Source organism: Oncorhynchus keta, chromosome 37 (genome assembly GCF_023373465.1).
Source record: "Oncorhynchus keta strain PuntledgeMale-10-30-2019 chromosome 37, Oket_V2, whole genome shotgun sequence".
Taxonomy (NCBI): Eukaryota; Metazoa; Chordata; class Actinopteri; order Salmoniformes; family Salmonidae; genus Oncorhynchus; species Oncorhynchus keta.
Genome location: NC_068457.1, coordinates 21,284,645 through 21,297,606, shown reverse-complemented (window position 1 = coordinate 21,297,606; position 12,962 = coordinate 21,284,645). Strand labels below are relative to the sequence as shown.

The 12,962-nt window shown below is 47.7% G+C and overlaps 1 protein-coding gene across 2 annotated transcripts in view; it reads right to left on the bottom strand.

Annotated features, from left to right (window-relative positions):
- LOC118379083 (runt-related transcription factor 1-like) overlaps positions 1-5,186 on the bottom strand; it is a 56,142-nt gene extending 50,956 nt beyond the window's left edge. Inside the window, exons 1-2 of one of the 2 annotated variants that reach the window (XM_052499673.1) lie at positions 4,906-5,186; positions 3,913-4,118 (exon numbers count right to left, since the gene is read on the bottom strand). In XM_052499673.1, coding sequence (XP_052355633.1) covers positions 3,913-3,970 — 58 coding nt within the window. In that variant the 5' untranslated portion in view covers positions 3,971-4,118; positions 4,906-5,186. The remainder of the gene's footprint in view (positions 1-3,912; positions 4,119-4,905) is intronic. The other variant, XM_052499672.1, reaches the window with a different exon arrangement.
- Positions 5,187-12,962: the final 7,776 nt, after the last annotated feature.

Sequence of the window (12,962 nt, the reverse complement as noted above, 5' to 3'; positions counted from 1 at the left end):
TGGCTGGGTCTCTAGGCCTGGGGAAGTGGTGACCGAGCAGGGCTGTACAGGGACCAGTTCTGTAGAGGGACTCAGAGACCCATTGGGGGCCACAGGGACAGGACATTCAATAGAGACACACAAACACAGACATGCAAAGTACATGGCCTCACACATACGATTTCACACACGCATGCTAAAACACATAATGAGTAAATAAGAACGAGAAGGAAGGGGGGCTCTGTTTGCCCTTTTCAAAGGACAAGGTTCAATCCCATCCACCCCCCTACATCCCTAGCCTCCCCCTCAAACACATCTCTCTTAGAACCCAGCATATCTGGCCTGCCTCTCTCCATCACCCATATCCTCTCTGCCACCCCTCTCTCCATGTGCCCCTATACACACACCTGCCATAACAGAGAGATGTATGGGTGTGTGTGTATTCTTGGGTGTGTCACTATGCTTTTGAGACAGAGCATGTAATGTACTGTGCTGCACTGTGTGCGTGTGTGTGTGCGTGTGTGTGTGGGTGTGTGTGAGAGCATCCCCTGTATGCGTGAATCAGTATGTAGCAGACCCAAGTTCTCCTCTCGCTCTGTTTCCTCCTGCTGGTCCTGGAGGCCCCTGATAACCACAATCAGGCCTGGACAGACCCCTCGATGAGGTGTGTGAGAGAGTATGAGTGAGTGTGTGTGTGTATCAGGGCCTGGCAGGCAGGTCGCGGGCCGAGAGACCCAGAGAGAAGCCAGGGTCAAGGGGTTGCGAGGCGTAAATCGCCCCTCGTTGGGTGACAGAAAAGCAGCAAAACAACCTTCAAAACTACGAGTTTGATCCAGACCACATAGAGAAATATGGTGCATGAACAAGTGGGAAAGGAGGGAGGACGGAGAGATGGAATGGATGGAGAGGAGGCGAGGCAAGTGGAAGTAGGCAGAGCGTAAATTTAGTCCCAAGTTGGGTGACATAAAAACTGAAAAACAAGTTGAGTTATGGTGTGAGAATGAATGGAGAAGGAGAAGAGGAGGAGAGAGAGAGGGGAAAGCCAAAGGTCAGGCTGAAATGAGGAGCGATGTTAAGAACATCGAGTACCAGGTTCTGGTGTTTGTGTGAGTAGGGAACGGAGTAGGAACCCAAAGTTGTGACTTTTAGTGAAGTCTGGAGAGAGAAGTTTATCTGTCCGTCTCCATAGAACACGTTTTATCTTTCAGGACAAAACCTTGATGGTGTGAGACTGAGACAAGAGAGAGATTAGACCCTGACTGAAGTCTAACTGACCCCACAGTGATTACACACACACACACACACACACACACACACACACACACACACACACACACACACACACACACACACACACACACACACACACACACACACACACACACACACACACACACACACACACACTCACAAATACAAACAATACAAACAATACAAACACACACGCATACCATAGTATTCACTGTAGTGTTTTTCAGACTTTACTGTAGTATTTACTGTAGTATTTACAGTTAACTATAGTTTAAATACTGTATTAAAATAAAATTGTAGTACATACTATAGTAATTAATGTAGTGTTTATGCAGTTTGTAGTGTAATGTAGTATTGTTTTGTTGTTGGTATTTTTGTTTTATTATCTTTGACACAGAAGTGGAAGCTTTCGCCTTCAGGAAACCTACTGGAGAAATACTAGAAGAGCACATTTTCCATAACCGGTAGTATTTTCATGTGGGTATACACACACACACACACACACACACACACACACACACACACACACACCAGGGAGATCGCTCAAGATTGACATCAGAATTGGATGTCTATCCATGTCCGGAGGACGTTGGGAAATTCCTTCAAAACCGACCACTAGGGGCGCCAGTGAGCTCTATTCTCATTAAGTTTTGCCAGGGCCTTGTGGATGGGGGATGGTGGATGGGCGCAATCCCATGACTCTGGATCAGAAGGTTGTGTGTTCCATTCAAGTCGTGGACAGTATTTTTGTATTTTTAGTTTTAACCCTATCCCAGACCTTAACTCTTACCTTAACCATTCAGAATGAGAGCCTAAACCTAAGCCTTAACTTCGACATTTGACCTTTGGAGAAATGGAACGATACAGAGTAGCAGGAGAAACAAAAACACTTTTAAATTCTGCAGTGAGACTGTGAGAGTTTGTTGCACACACACACACACACACACACACACACACACACACACACACACACACACACACACACACACACACACACACACACACACACACACACACACACACACACACACACACACACACACACACACACACACACACACACACACACACACACAGAGAGAGTGAGAAAGACAGAGAAAGACACACACAACACACTGGTGGGAACCACTGGATGCTTCATCGTCTTTTCACATCTCTGTCTGAGAAAGTTATCACACACAGTTAGGCATGTTCCTGTGTGTGAACCTGCATCGGGTCCTGCAGATACACTTCCTGTGCTAACTGACAACTTCTACACAGAGAAGCTAAGCACACACACACACACACACACACACACACACACACACACACACACACACACACACACACACACACACACACACACACACACACACACACACACACACACACACACACACACACACACACACACACACACACACACACACACACACAGGCGACTGGAAACTCAGGATCCCATCTCGAGCTCTTTCTCAGAAATAGACTACAACAAAGTGGCTACTCACTCAGTTACCTGCCTTGAAGCCATGTTGATGTCAGAGCTAACTTTTCCTCAGCTAACAGAGATGTTTTGGGCCATAAGGCAAGAGCTTGTCAACTCCTTTTCTCTCACCCACCTGGTTCTTTGTCACCCACTGTCCCTACTGTTTCTAATTTCCGTAGAGGAGGTAGATATAGGACATATGCTCTCGTTCACTAACTGCTCTGAGGAGAAAACAGAAGTGAGCCGAGGTGAGGTGAGCTCCAAACAGGAACGAGGATAACAGAAAAAAGAAAGTCACAAATGCAAGTTTCTAAAGTCAATTTTTACCCACTGATGATCCAAAAAGCTGAACATGCGCGCTCATACGCACGCTTACACACACACACACACACACACACACACACACACACACACACACACACACACACACACACACACACACACACACACACACACACACACACACACACACACACACACACACACACACACACACACACACACACACACACACACACACACGACTCAACACAATTACAAAGCCCCCCCAACCCTGATACACACAGTCGACACCATAAACTGCACATCTCAAATATAGTTCACGGTACAGGAGTGGTTCATGTGGTTCTTTGTGCTAAAGAGTTGGTACCCATCAAGCTTACCCAGAGATCAGCTGCAACAGTAGAAAGTGCTGTGTGGTAGAGACGTTCCAATAGTCTGAGGGGTGTGTTGTATTACAGCTCATAGGCTCACCAGATAAAACAACATACTAGCCCTCAGATCTGTGGTTTTCAGATCCAGCCACAAGATGTAAAAACTACAGTAAAATAGCAACCAGTAGGGAGGGTTTGGCCGGCAGGGATGTCCTTGTCTCATCGCGCACTAACGACTCCTGTGGCGGGCCGGGCGCGGTGTACGCTGACCAGGTCGCCAGGTGTACGGTGTTTCCTCCGACACATTGGTGCGGCTGGCTTCCGGGTTGGATGGGCGCTGTGTTAAGAAGCAGTGCGGTTTGGTTTTGTTTTGTTTCGAAAGGATGCACGGCTCTCGACCTTCGCCTCTCCCGAGTCCGTACGGGAGTTGCAGCGATGAGACAAGACTGTAACTACTACCAATTGGATACCACGAAATTGGGGAGAAAAAAGTTTTACTTTTTTTTTTTATAGCAACCATAACTACAATACCCATACACACATCTACTGTACGTCTGCACTCACCCCTGATGAAGCATGGCTGGTAGGATGACATGGATTCAAAGATGCTGTTTGATGCCATGGCAACGCCCCCGGTAAACGTCCTCGCAACGCTACTGCACTTCTGGAACACACGCTGCCTCTGCTATGTCCAGTGCTCCGATGTTCTCGTCCGTTCCTCCTTCCTCTTCTTTATTTGGATGTGGGGGGTGGGATTTCAAAACTGATTCCTGACATGCAAACACACACAGGCCACAGGGTCAGAGAGAGTCAGTTAAAGTTCTCCCATCCACAGACAACATCACAACACTACCGACCACATCTTGATGGAACTGTTTTGTAGAGATGAAAACTGCTTTATGAATGCGCAACAAACTCAAAAACACAAAACACTCCCCATTCCTGACCCCCAGGTCAGCCCAGGTTGGCGATGCAGGGAAGGTGCTCTCCTCCTGGGTAAAGAACAGAGCTCAGGGACCCCAAAGCACTGGATCCCTGAGGAGTTATGGTGGTGGTATGCACCAACTCCTTGAGAGAGAGCTACATTTGTTCCAGCCCAGCAATAACACAGCTGATTCAACCATCCAAGGTCTTGATGAGTAGTTGATCAGCTGAATCAGATGTGTTAGTGCTGAACTGGAACAGAAGCATTACATACACTCTGTAGTTCTCTAGGACCAGGGCTGGTGGCTGCTGGGTGGAGGAGGCTGCGGTTTAAGGGCTCTTACCCTCCAGAGGTGGCCTGATCCTGGGATGAGAGGTGGTGAGGTAGTCTCTCCCTGTGGTTTCAGACGATCACTAACCTCTAGCAGAGTCACACACTGTAATTCAACCTAGCCAATCTCTCTCTCTCTCTCTCTCTCTCTCTCTCTCTCTCTCTCTCTCTCTCTCTCTCTCTCTCTCTCTCTCTCACACACACTCCTTACTCTCCCTCCTCTCTTTCTCACTTATCCTCTTTACTCTTTCTTTCACTGTCTTTCTTTATCTGTTTCTAGCTCTTTCTCTCTCCCTCCTCACCTCACCTCTCTACGGCGGTGATTGGATTGTAGTCGTCTCCTGTCTGGTCACAGCTCTGGTTTGTGGTCGAGTGGTTGGACCACGGTCGGTCTCTCCAAACCCCAGCGGCGGCTTCAACTGTTCCCCTCGAGGAAAAAAGAGCCAGGGCTCAAGCCCATTGGGCGAGGACGGTCACATGATCCTCAGAGTGAGCGACTCTCTTTTTGTGGCGTTGTTTTGTTTTCGTTTAATCTGGTATTGTGGCTTTACTCAGCCACCCCACCTGCCCTCTGCCTGACCAACTGTTAGCACTGGGGAAGTGGCTGTGGCTACAGTTTAGAGAGAGACAGAGGGGGAGAGAGAGAGAAAGAGAGAGAGCGAGAGAGAGAGAGAGAGGTTAAAGAGAGAGAGCGCATGTGCCTGTGTTTGTCTGTGGTTTTTGCAAAAGAGAGAGAGAGAGAGAGAGAGAGAGAGAGAGAGAGAGAGAGAGAGAGAGAGAGAGAGAGAGAGAGAGAGAGAGAGAGAGAGAGAGAGAGAGAGAGAGAGAGAGAGAGAGAGAGAGAGAGAGAGAGAGAGAGAGAGAGAGAGAGCATGTGTGTATTTAGAAAGAGAGAAAGGTGAGTCACCCACACAAAGCCTACCCATGCAAATCTCTCTCCTGGAGGACACACACCCCTGTGTGTGTTTGTGTGTGTTTGTTTGCGTGACGACTTGGGCACCTGAAGCCTCGCACAATTTACATGCCATCTTTTCATATCACTGTCCCGTTTCCTCATGTTGTGACAGGAAAATAAAGAAAGAGCGGGAGAGCAAAAGAGAGGTAGAGAGAGGAAGAGAGAGAGGGGAAAGAGAGGAAGAGAGAGAGGGGAAAAGAGAGGAAGAGAGAGGGGAAAAGGAGAGGAAGAGAGAGGGGAAAAGAGAGGAAGAGAGAGAGGGGAAAAGGAGAGGAAGAGAGAGGGGAAAATGAGAGGAAGAGAGAGGGGAAAACGAGAGGAAGGGAGGAGAGGGGGAAAGGAGAGGAAGAGAGAGGGGAAAAGAGAGGAAGAGAGAGAGGGGAAAAGAGAGGAAGAGAGAGGAAGAGAGAGAGGGGAAAAGAGAGGAAGAGAGAGAGGGGAAAAGAGAGGAAGAGAGAGAGGGGAAAAGAGAGGAATAGAGAGGGGGAAAAGAGAGGAAGAGAGAGAGGGGAAAGAGAGGAAGAGAGAGAGGAAGAGAAAGAGGGGAAAAGAGAGGAAGAGAGAGAGGGGAAAAGAGAGGAATAGAGAGGGGAAAAAGAGAGGAAGAGAGAGCGGGGAAAAGAGAGGAAGAGAGAGAGGGGAAAAGAGAGGAAGAGAGAGAGGGGAAAAGAGAGGAAGAGAGAGAGGGGAAAAGAGAGGAAGAGAGAGAGGGGAAAAGAGAGGAAGAGAGAGAGGGGAAAAGAGAGGAATAGAGAGAGGGGAAAAGAGAGGAAGAGAGAGAGGGGAAAAGAGAGGAAGAGAGAGAGGGGAAAGAGAGGAAGAGAGAGAGAGGAAGAGAGAGAGGGGAAAAGAGAGGAAGAGAGAGAGGGGAAAAGAGAGGAATACAGAGGGGGAAAAGAGAGGAAGAGAGAGAGGGGGAAAGAGAGGAAGAGGTAGAGGGGAAAAGAGAGGAAGAGAGAGAGGGGAAAAGAGAGGAAGAGAGAGAAGGGAAAAGAGAGGAAGAGAGAGAGGGGAAAAGAGAGGAAGAGAGAGAGGGGAAAAGAGAGGAATAGAGAGAGGGGAAAAGAGAGGAAGAGAGAGAGGGGGAAAGGAGAGGAATAGAGAGGGGGAAAAGAGAGGAAGAGAGAGAGGGGGAAAGGAGAGGGAGCAAGTGAAAGAGCTAGATAGCAGGGAAGTAGAGAGAGTGAGAGTGAAAGAAAAGGAGGGGGAAGACAGAGAGAAAGAGAGGGAGGATGTGGCCACAAACGAGTGCAACCCTGTTTCCTGGATGTGAAGAGTATTCAACTGTCACCTGATGTAGCCCCGTTATGATGTGCTTTCTGACAGTTTCATACTCCTGTAAGCCATCAAGTAAAGGTAACATTAAACAGCTCTACGGGTTAACTAAACTACCTACCACTAAACTAGAAAAGTTCTGTCGACTTCTATGGCCACAGTTTGTCAAGCCTCAACCTTGTTCTGGTGGGGGTGATTTACCCAGCCAGGTTACCTGCGATAAAAGTCTATACCTGAGGACGTCGGGAGATGACCGGGAAACAGGCCACTAGGAGCAACAGTGAGTGCTGTTACCTTCCAGTTTTGCTTGGGTGTTGTGGACGAGGATGTAAGCATCTGCCGCTGATTCCAATAGTTGCAAGTTTGAATCCGGCGATAGAAAGTTGTTTTTGATATTTTTGTTTTAAGCCTATCCCAAACCTTAACCCTTAACCCTTACCTTAACCATTAGGAGCTAAAGCCTAAGCTTAACCTTAAACACTTTGACATTTGGAACAACTTTGAAATATGAGAAACATGGTTGAACATCTAATTCTGACATGAGACTGTAAGAGCTAATTGGATTTATCTGAACACGTGTGTATATGTGTTTGTCTGTTGATTTTAATTGTAGGGCTGCGATGTGAGTGTGTGTGTGTTGGGGTTAATAGTAGGGCTGGGATGTGAGTGTGTGTGTGTTGGGGTTAATAGTAGGGCTGGGATGTGAGTGTGTGTGTGTTGGGGTTAATAGTAGGGCTGGGATGTGAGTGTGTGTGTGTTGGGGTTAATAGTAGGGCTGCAATGTGAGTGTGTGTGTGTTGGGGTTAATAGTAGGGCTGGGATGTGAGTGTGTGTGTGTTGGGGTTAATAGTAGGGCTGGGATGTGAGTGTGTGTGTGTTGGGGTTAATAGTAGGGCTGGGATGTGAGTGTGTGTGTGTTGGGGTTAATAGTAGGGCTGGGATGTGAGTGTGTGTGTGTTGGGGTTAATAGTAGGGCTGGGATGTGAGTGTGTGTGTGTTGGGGTTAATAGTAGGGCTGCAATGTGAGTGTGTGTGTGTTGGGGTTAATAGTAGGGCTGGGATGTGAGTGTGTGTGTGTTGGGGTTAATAGTAGGGCTGGGATGTGAGTGTGTGTGTGTTGGGGTTAATAGTAGGGCTGCGATGTGAGTGTGTGTGTGTTGGGGTTAATAGTAGGGCTGCGATGTGAGTGTGTGTGTGTTGGGGTTAATAGTAGGGCTGGGATGTGAGTGTGTGTGTGTTGGGGTTAATAGTAGGGCTGGGATGTGAGTGTGTGTGTGTTGGGGTTAATAGTAGGGCTGGGATGTGAGTGTGTGTGTGTTGGGGTTAATAGTAGGGTTGCGATGTGAGTGTGTGTGTGTTGGGGTTAATAGTAGGGCTGGGATGTGAGTGTGTGTGTGTTGGGGTTAATAGTAGGGCTACGATGTGAGTGTGTGTGTGTTGGGGTTAATAGTAGGGCTGGGATGTGAGTGTGTGTTGGGTTTAATAGTAGGGCTGGGATGTGAGTGTGTGTGTGTTTGTGTGTGTGTGTGCAGGTCAGCGTACACCTGCTCTAATGAATGCTGACATTACATTGTATAGGGGGCGGGACCAAATCACCCCCGTCCCCCACTCCCCCACACCTGTACCACCATGCCTCCAATCTCACCTTAGACACGCCCCTCACAGCCATTCAGCCATCTGGGTTTCAGGGGTGAGAGGGAGGGAAGGGTGAGCGGGTGTGGATGTCATCAGTTGGCCGAGACAGCTGCGTCCCCACCCTCTCTGTCTTAAGTTTAATATACACACATGCACAGATACAGTATACTTCCTGAAGAATCTGATCCGTCTTCGTCTCAATGTAGTCCGAGCCCAAACGGAAGACTCTGAGACGCGCTGAGGGAACACAGCAGGATTATCATGACCTTTGACCCCCTACAGACACAACACAACCTCCAGCTTCTGCTTCCTGGGTCATCTGGAGGTCAGACTGGGTCAGGGGTCAGGGGTCAGATGGGGTGGGGTCTTATGTCAGCCAGAGAGGGAGATGAGAGACGGAGATAAGTGGAAGAGATGTAGTGACTATAAAGAGAGAGAATAAGGCAGAAGGAGAAGTAATCAGAGAGAGATTTGGAGATTTGGAGAAGAGCCGGATGTTTCTGATAGACACAGCTGTCAGTGAGACCTCTCCATACACACACAACCGCCCATGGCGCTCCCACGACACAGCTTCCACCCCCTGGGCCTGGGACAAAAGTGTGGAGGAGACCCTTTAAAAGTAGGATATAAGATAGTAGGATATACAATACTGTGGGACCACCGCATACCTATATAACTATGGGACCCATTAAAACAGCAGAGATTGTGAGTCTAAGGCAGCTACGTACTGCAGTAGTAAAATGAAGCTATACTTACAGAAACAATCATCCTGAGAGTAAATCTCTCAGCTCAGCAGGTATACCATAGTAAAGAGGCCCAGCCTGTGGAGCTCATTGAGGTGGGAAAGCAGGGGACTTTCCTGAGAATGACTCCCAGGCCCGGCCCCTCCCAGCTGGGTTAGGTCTGCTGCAGCACCTCCCTGCCTTCCCCTCCCACAGAACACTGAACAGAGAGAGGGAGGAAAGAGAGGAGGATAGAAAAAAAGAGGAAGGGAGGGGAAGGAGACAGAGGAGATATAGGACAGGAGGAGAAAGACAAGGTCAGAGAGAGGGAACGAGAGAGAAAAAGAGAGAGGAGGGGAATTCTCAAAGTGTGCTGTCTTGTCTGTCTGAGAGGGACTGGTTACTGACTCACCCACCCACTCACACTGGAAACCTAGCAGGTGCCCCCCCCCCCGTCTCTCTCTCTCTTTGTCTGTATCTCTCCCCCTATACTCCACTCCAACCTCTCTCTCTCTTTGTCTGTATCTCTCCCCCTATACTCCACTCCAACCTCTCTCTCTCTTTGTCTGTATCTCTCCCCCTATACTCCACTCCAACCTCTCTCTCTTTGTCTGTATCTCTCCCCTATACTCCACTCCAACCTCTCTCTCTTTGTCTGTATCTCTCCCCTATACTCCACTCCAACCTCTCTCTCTTTGTCTGTATCTCTCCCCCTATACTCCACTCCAACCTCTCTCTCTTTGTCTGTATCTCTCCCCCTATACTCCACTCCAACCTCTCCCTCTCTTTGTCTGTATCTCTCCCCCTATACTCCACTCCAACCTCTCTCTCTTTGTCTGTATCTCTCCCCCTATACTCCACTCCAACCTCTCTCTCTTTGTCTGTATCTCTCCCCCTATACTCCACTCCAACCTCTCTCTCTTTGTCTGTATCTCTCCCCCTATACTCCACTCCAACCTTTTCTCTTTGTCTGTATCTCTCCCCTATACTCCACTCCAACCTCTCTCTTTGTCTGTATCTCTCCCCTATACTCCACTCCAACCTCTCTCTCTTTGTCTGTATCTCTCCCCCTATACTCCACTCCAACCTCTCTCTCTTTGTCTGTATCTCTCCCCTATACTCCACTCCAACCTTTCTCTCTTTGTCTGTATCTCTCCCCCTATACTCCACTCCAACCTCTCTCTTTGTCTGTATCTCTCCCCCTATACTCCACTCCAACCTCTCCCTCTCTTTGTCTGTATCTCTCCCCTATACTCCACTCCAACCTCTCTCTTTGTCTGTATCTCTCCCCTATACTCCACTCCAACCTCTCTCTCTTTGTCTGTATCTCTCCCCCTATACTCCACTCCAACTCTCTCTTTGTCTGTATCTCTCCCCTATACTCCACTCCAACCTTTCTCTCTTTGTCTGTATCTCTCCCCTATACTCCACTCCAACCTCTCTCTCTTTGTCTGTATCTCTCCCCTATACTCCACTCCAACCTCTCCCTCTCTTTGTCTGTATCTCTCCCCTATACTCCACTCCAACCTCTCTCTTTGTCTGTATCTCTCCCCTATACTCCACTCCAACCTCTCTCTTTGTCTGTATCTCTCCCCTATACTCCACTCCAACTCTCTCTCTCTTTGTCTGTATCTCTCCCCTATACTCCACTCCAACCTCTCTCTTTGTCTGTATCTCTCCCCTATACTCCACTCCAACCTCTCTCTCTTTGTCTGTATCTCTCCCCCTATACTCCACTCCAACCTCTCTCTCTCTTTGTCTGTATCTCTCCCCTATACCCCACTCCAACCTCTCTCTTTGTCTGTATCTCTCCCCTATACTCCACTCCAACCTCTCTCTCTCTTTGTCTGTATCTCTCCCCCTATACTCCACTCCAACCTCTCCCTCTCTTTGTCTGTATCTCTCCCCTATACTCCACTCCAACCTCTCTCTCTCTTTGTCTGTATCTCTCCCCTATACTCCACTCCAACCTCTCTCTCTTTGTCTGTATCTCTCCCCTATACTCCACTCCAACCTCTCTCTCTCTTTGTCTGTATCTCTCCCCTATACTCCACTCCAACCTCTCTCTCTTTGTCTGTATCTCTCCCCTATACTCCACTCCAACCTCTCTCTCTCTTTGTCTGTATCTCTCCCCTATACCCCACTCCAACCTCTCTCTTTGTCTGTATCTCTCCCCTATACTCCACTCCAACCTCTCTCTCTTTGTCTGTATCTCTCTCCCCCTATACTCCACTCCAACCTCTCTCTCTTTGTCTGTATCTCTCCCCTATACTCCACTCCAACCTGAGTGAGGGAGGGAGTGAACATTTATACATGAGACAGTGATGAGAACTCAATCATACTTTACTTACTTGACCCTTATGTTTGAAGACCTACATAACACCATCATTGGAATGGTAGAACAGAGATCATAATATAAGGAATATAGTTTTCATTGAGAAACTGGCAGGCAGAAAATGCTGGGAAAAGGCCTCACTGAGTTTTGGCAGAGAGACTTACTAAGGAACAACTTAACCAGCAGGCTTGTAAACAATCCCAGACATTCAGCGGGGGTGGTGTGTGTGTGTGTCTGTGGTGTGTGTGTATGTGGTGTGTGTGTGTATGTGGTGTGTGTGTATGTGGTATGTGTGTATGTGGTGTGTGTGTGTATGTGGTATGTGTGTGTATGTGGTATGTGTGTGTATGTGGTATGTGTGTGTATGTGGTGTGTGTGTATGTGGTGTGTGTGTGTATGTGGTATGTGTGTGTTTGAGTGTGTAGGGATTGGGCAGTCTGTATGTGTGTGTGTGTGTGTGTGTGTGTGTGTGTGTGTGTGTGTGTGTGTGTGTGTGTGTGTGTGTGTGTGTGTGTGTGTGTGTGTGTGTGTGCGTGTTAGTGAGTGTTAAATAACCCTTTCTGTAACGGACAAGGGGTCAGATCACTTACTGGCAGTCTGCGTGACTCACTGGCGGCTCAGTGTGTGTGTGTGTGTGTGTGTGTGTGTGTGTGTGTGTGTGTGTGTGTGTGTGTGTGTGTGTGTGTGTGTGTGTGTGTGGTCTTAACCACCAACACACACTTAACTGTCACCAGCTTGGCATGGGCTCAAACAGTTGGTGTCATATACTCACAGGTAAGAGAGAAAAGAGAGAGATAGAGAGGGAACAAGCGAGAGAGAGAGAGAGAGAGAGAGAGAGAGAGAGAGAGAGAGAGAAAGAGAGCAACCTCTTGTGTCTTTAACAAAGAATTCAGAAATGCTTTGATCTCTAGAGCCCTATATTCTGAAAACACACAATGATATTGGCTGACCCTGGCCACGACCCCACTCTCCGAGGCTGTCTCAGGGAGAGTTGGGATATAATTTAATTTTAAAAAAATCTAACCTTTATTTAACTAGGCAAGTTACTTAAGAACAAGTTCTCATTTACAATTGCGACCTGGCCAAGATAAAGCAAAGCAGTTCGACACATACAACAACACAGAGTTACACATGGAGTAAAACAAACATACAGTCAATAATACAGTAGAAAAATAAGTATATATACGATGTGAGCAAATGAGGTGAGATAAGGGAGGTAAAGGCAAAAAAGGCCATGGTGGCGAAGTAAATACAATATAGCAAGTAAAACACTGGAATGATAGATTTTCAGTGGAAGAATGTGCAAAGTAGAGATATAAATAATGGGGTGCAAAGGAGCAAAATAAATAAATAAATAAATAAATACAGTTGGGGAAGAGGCAGTTGTTTGGGCTAAATTATAGATGGGCTATGTACAGGTGCAGTGATCTGTGAGCT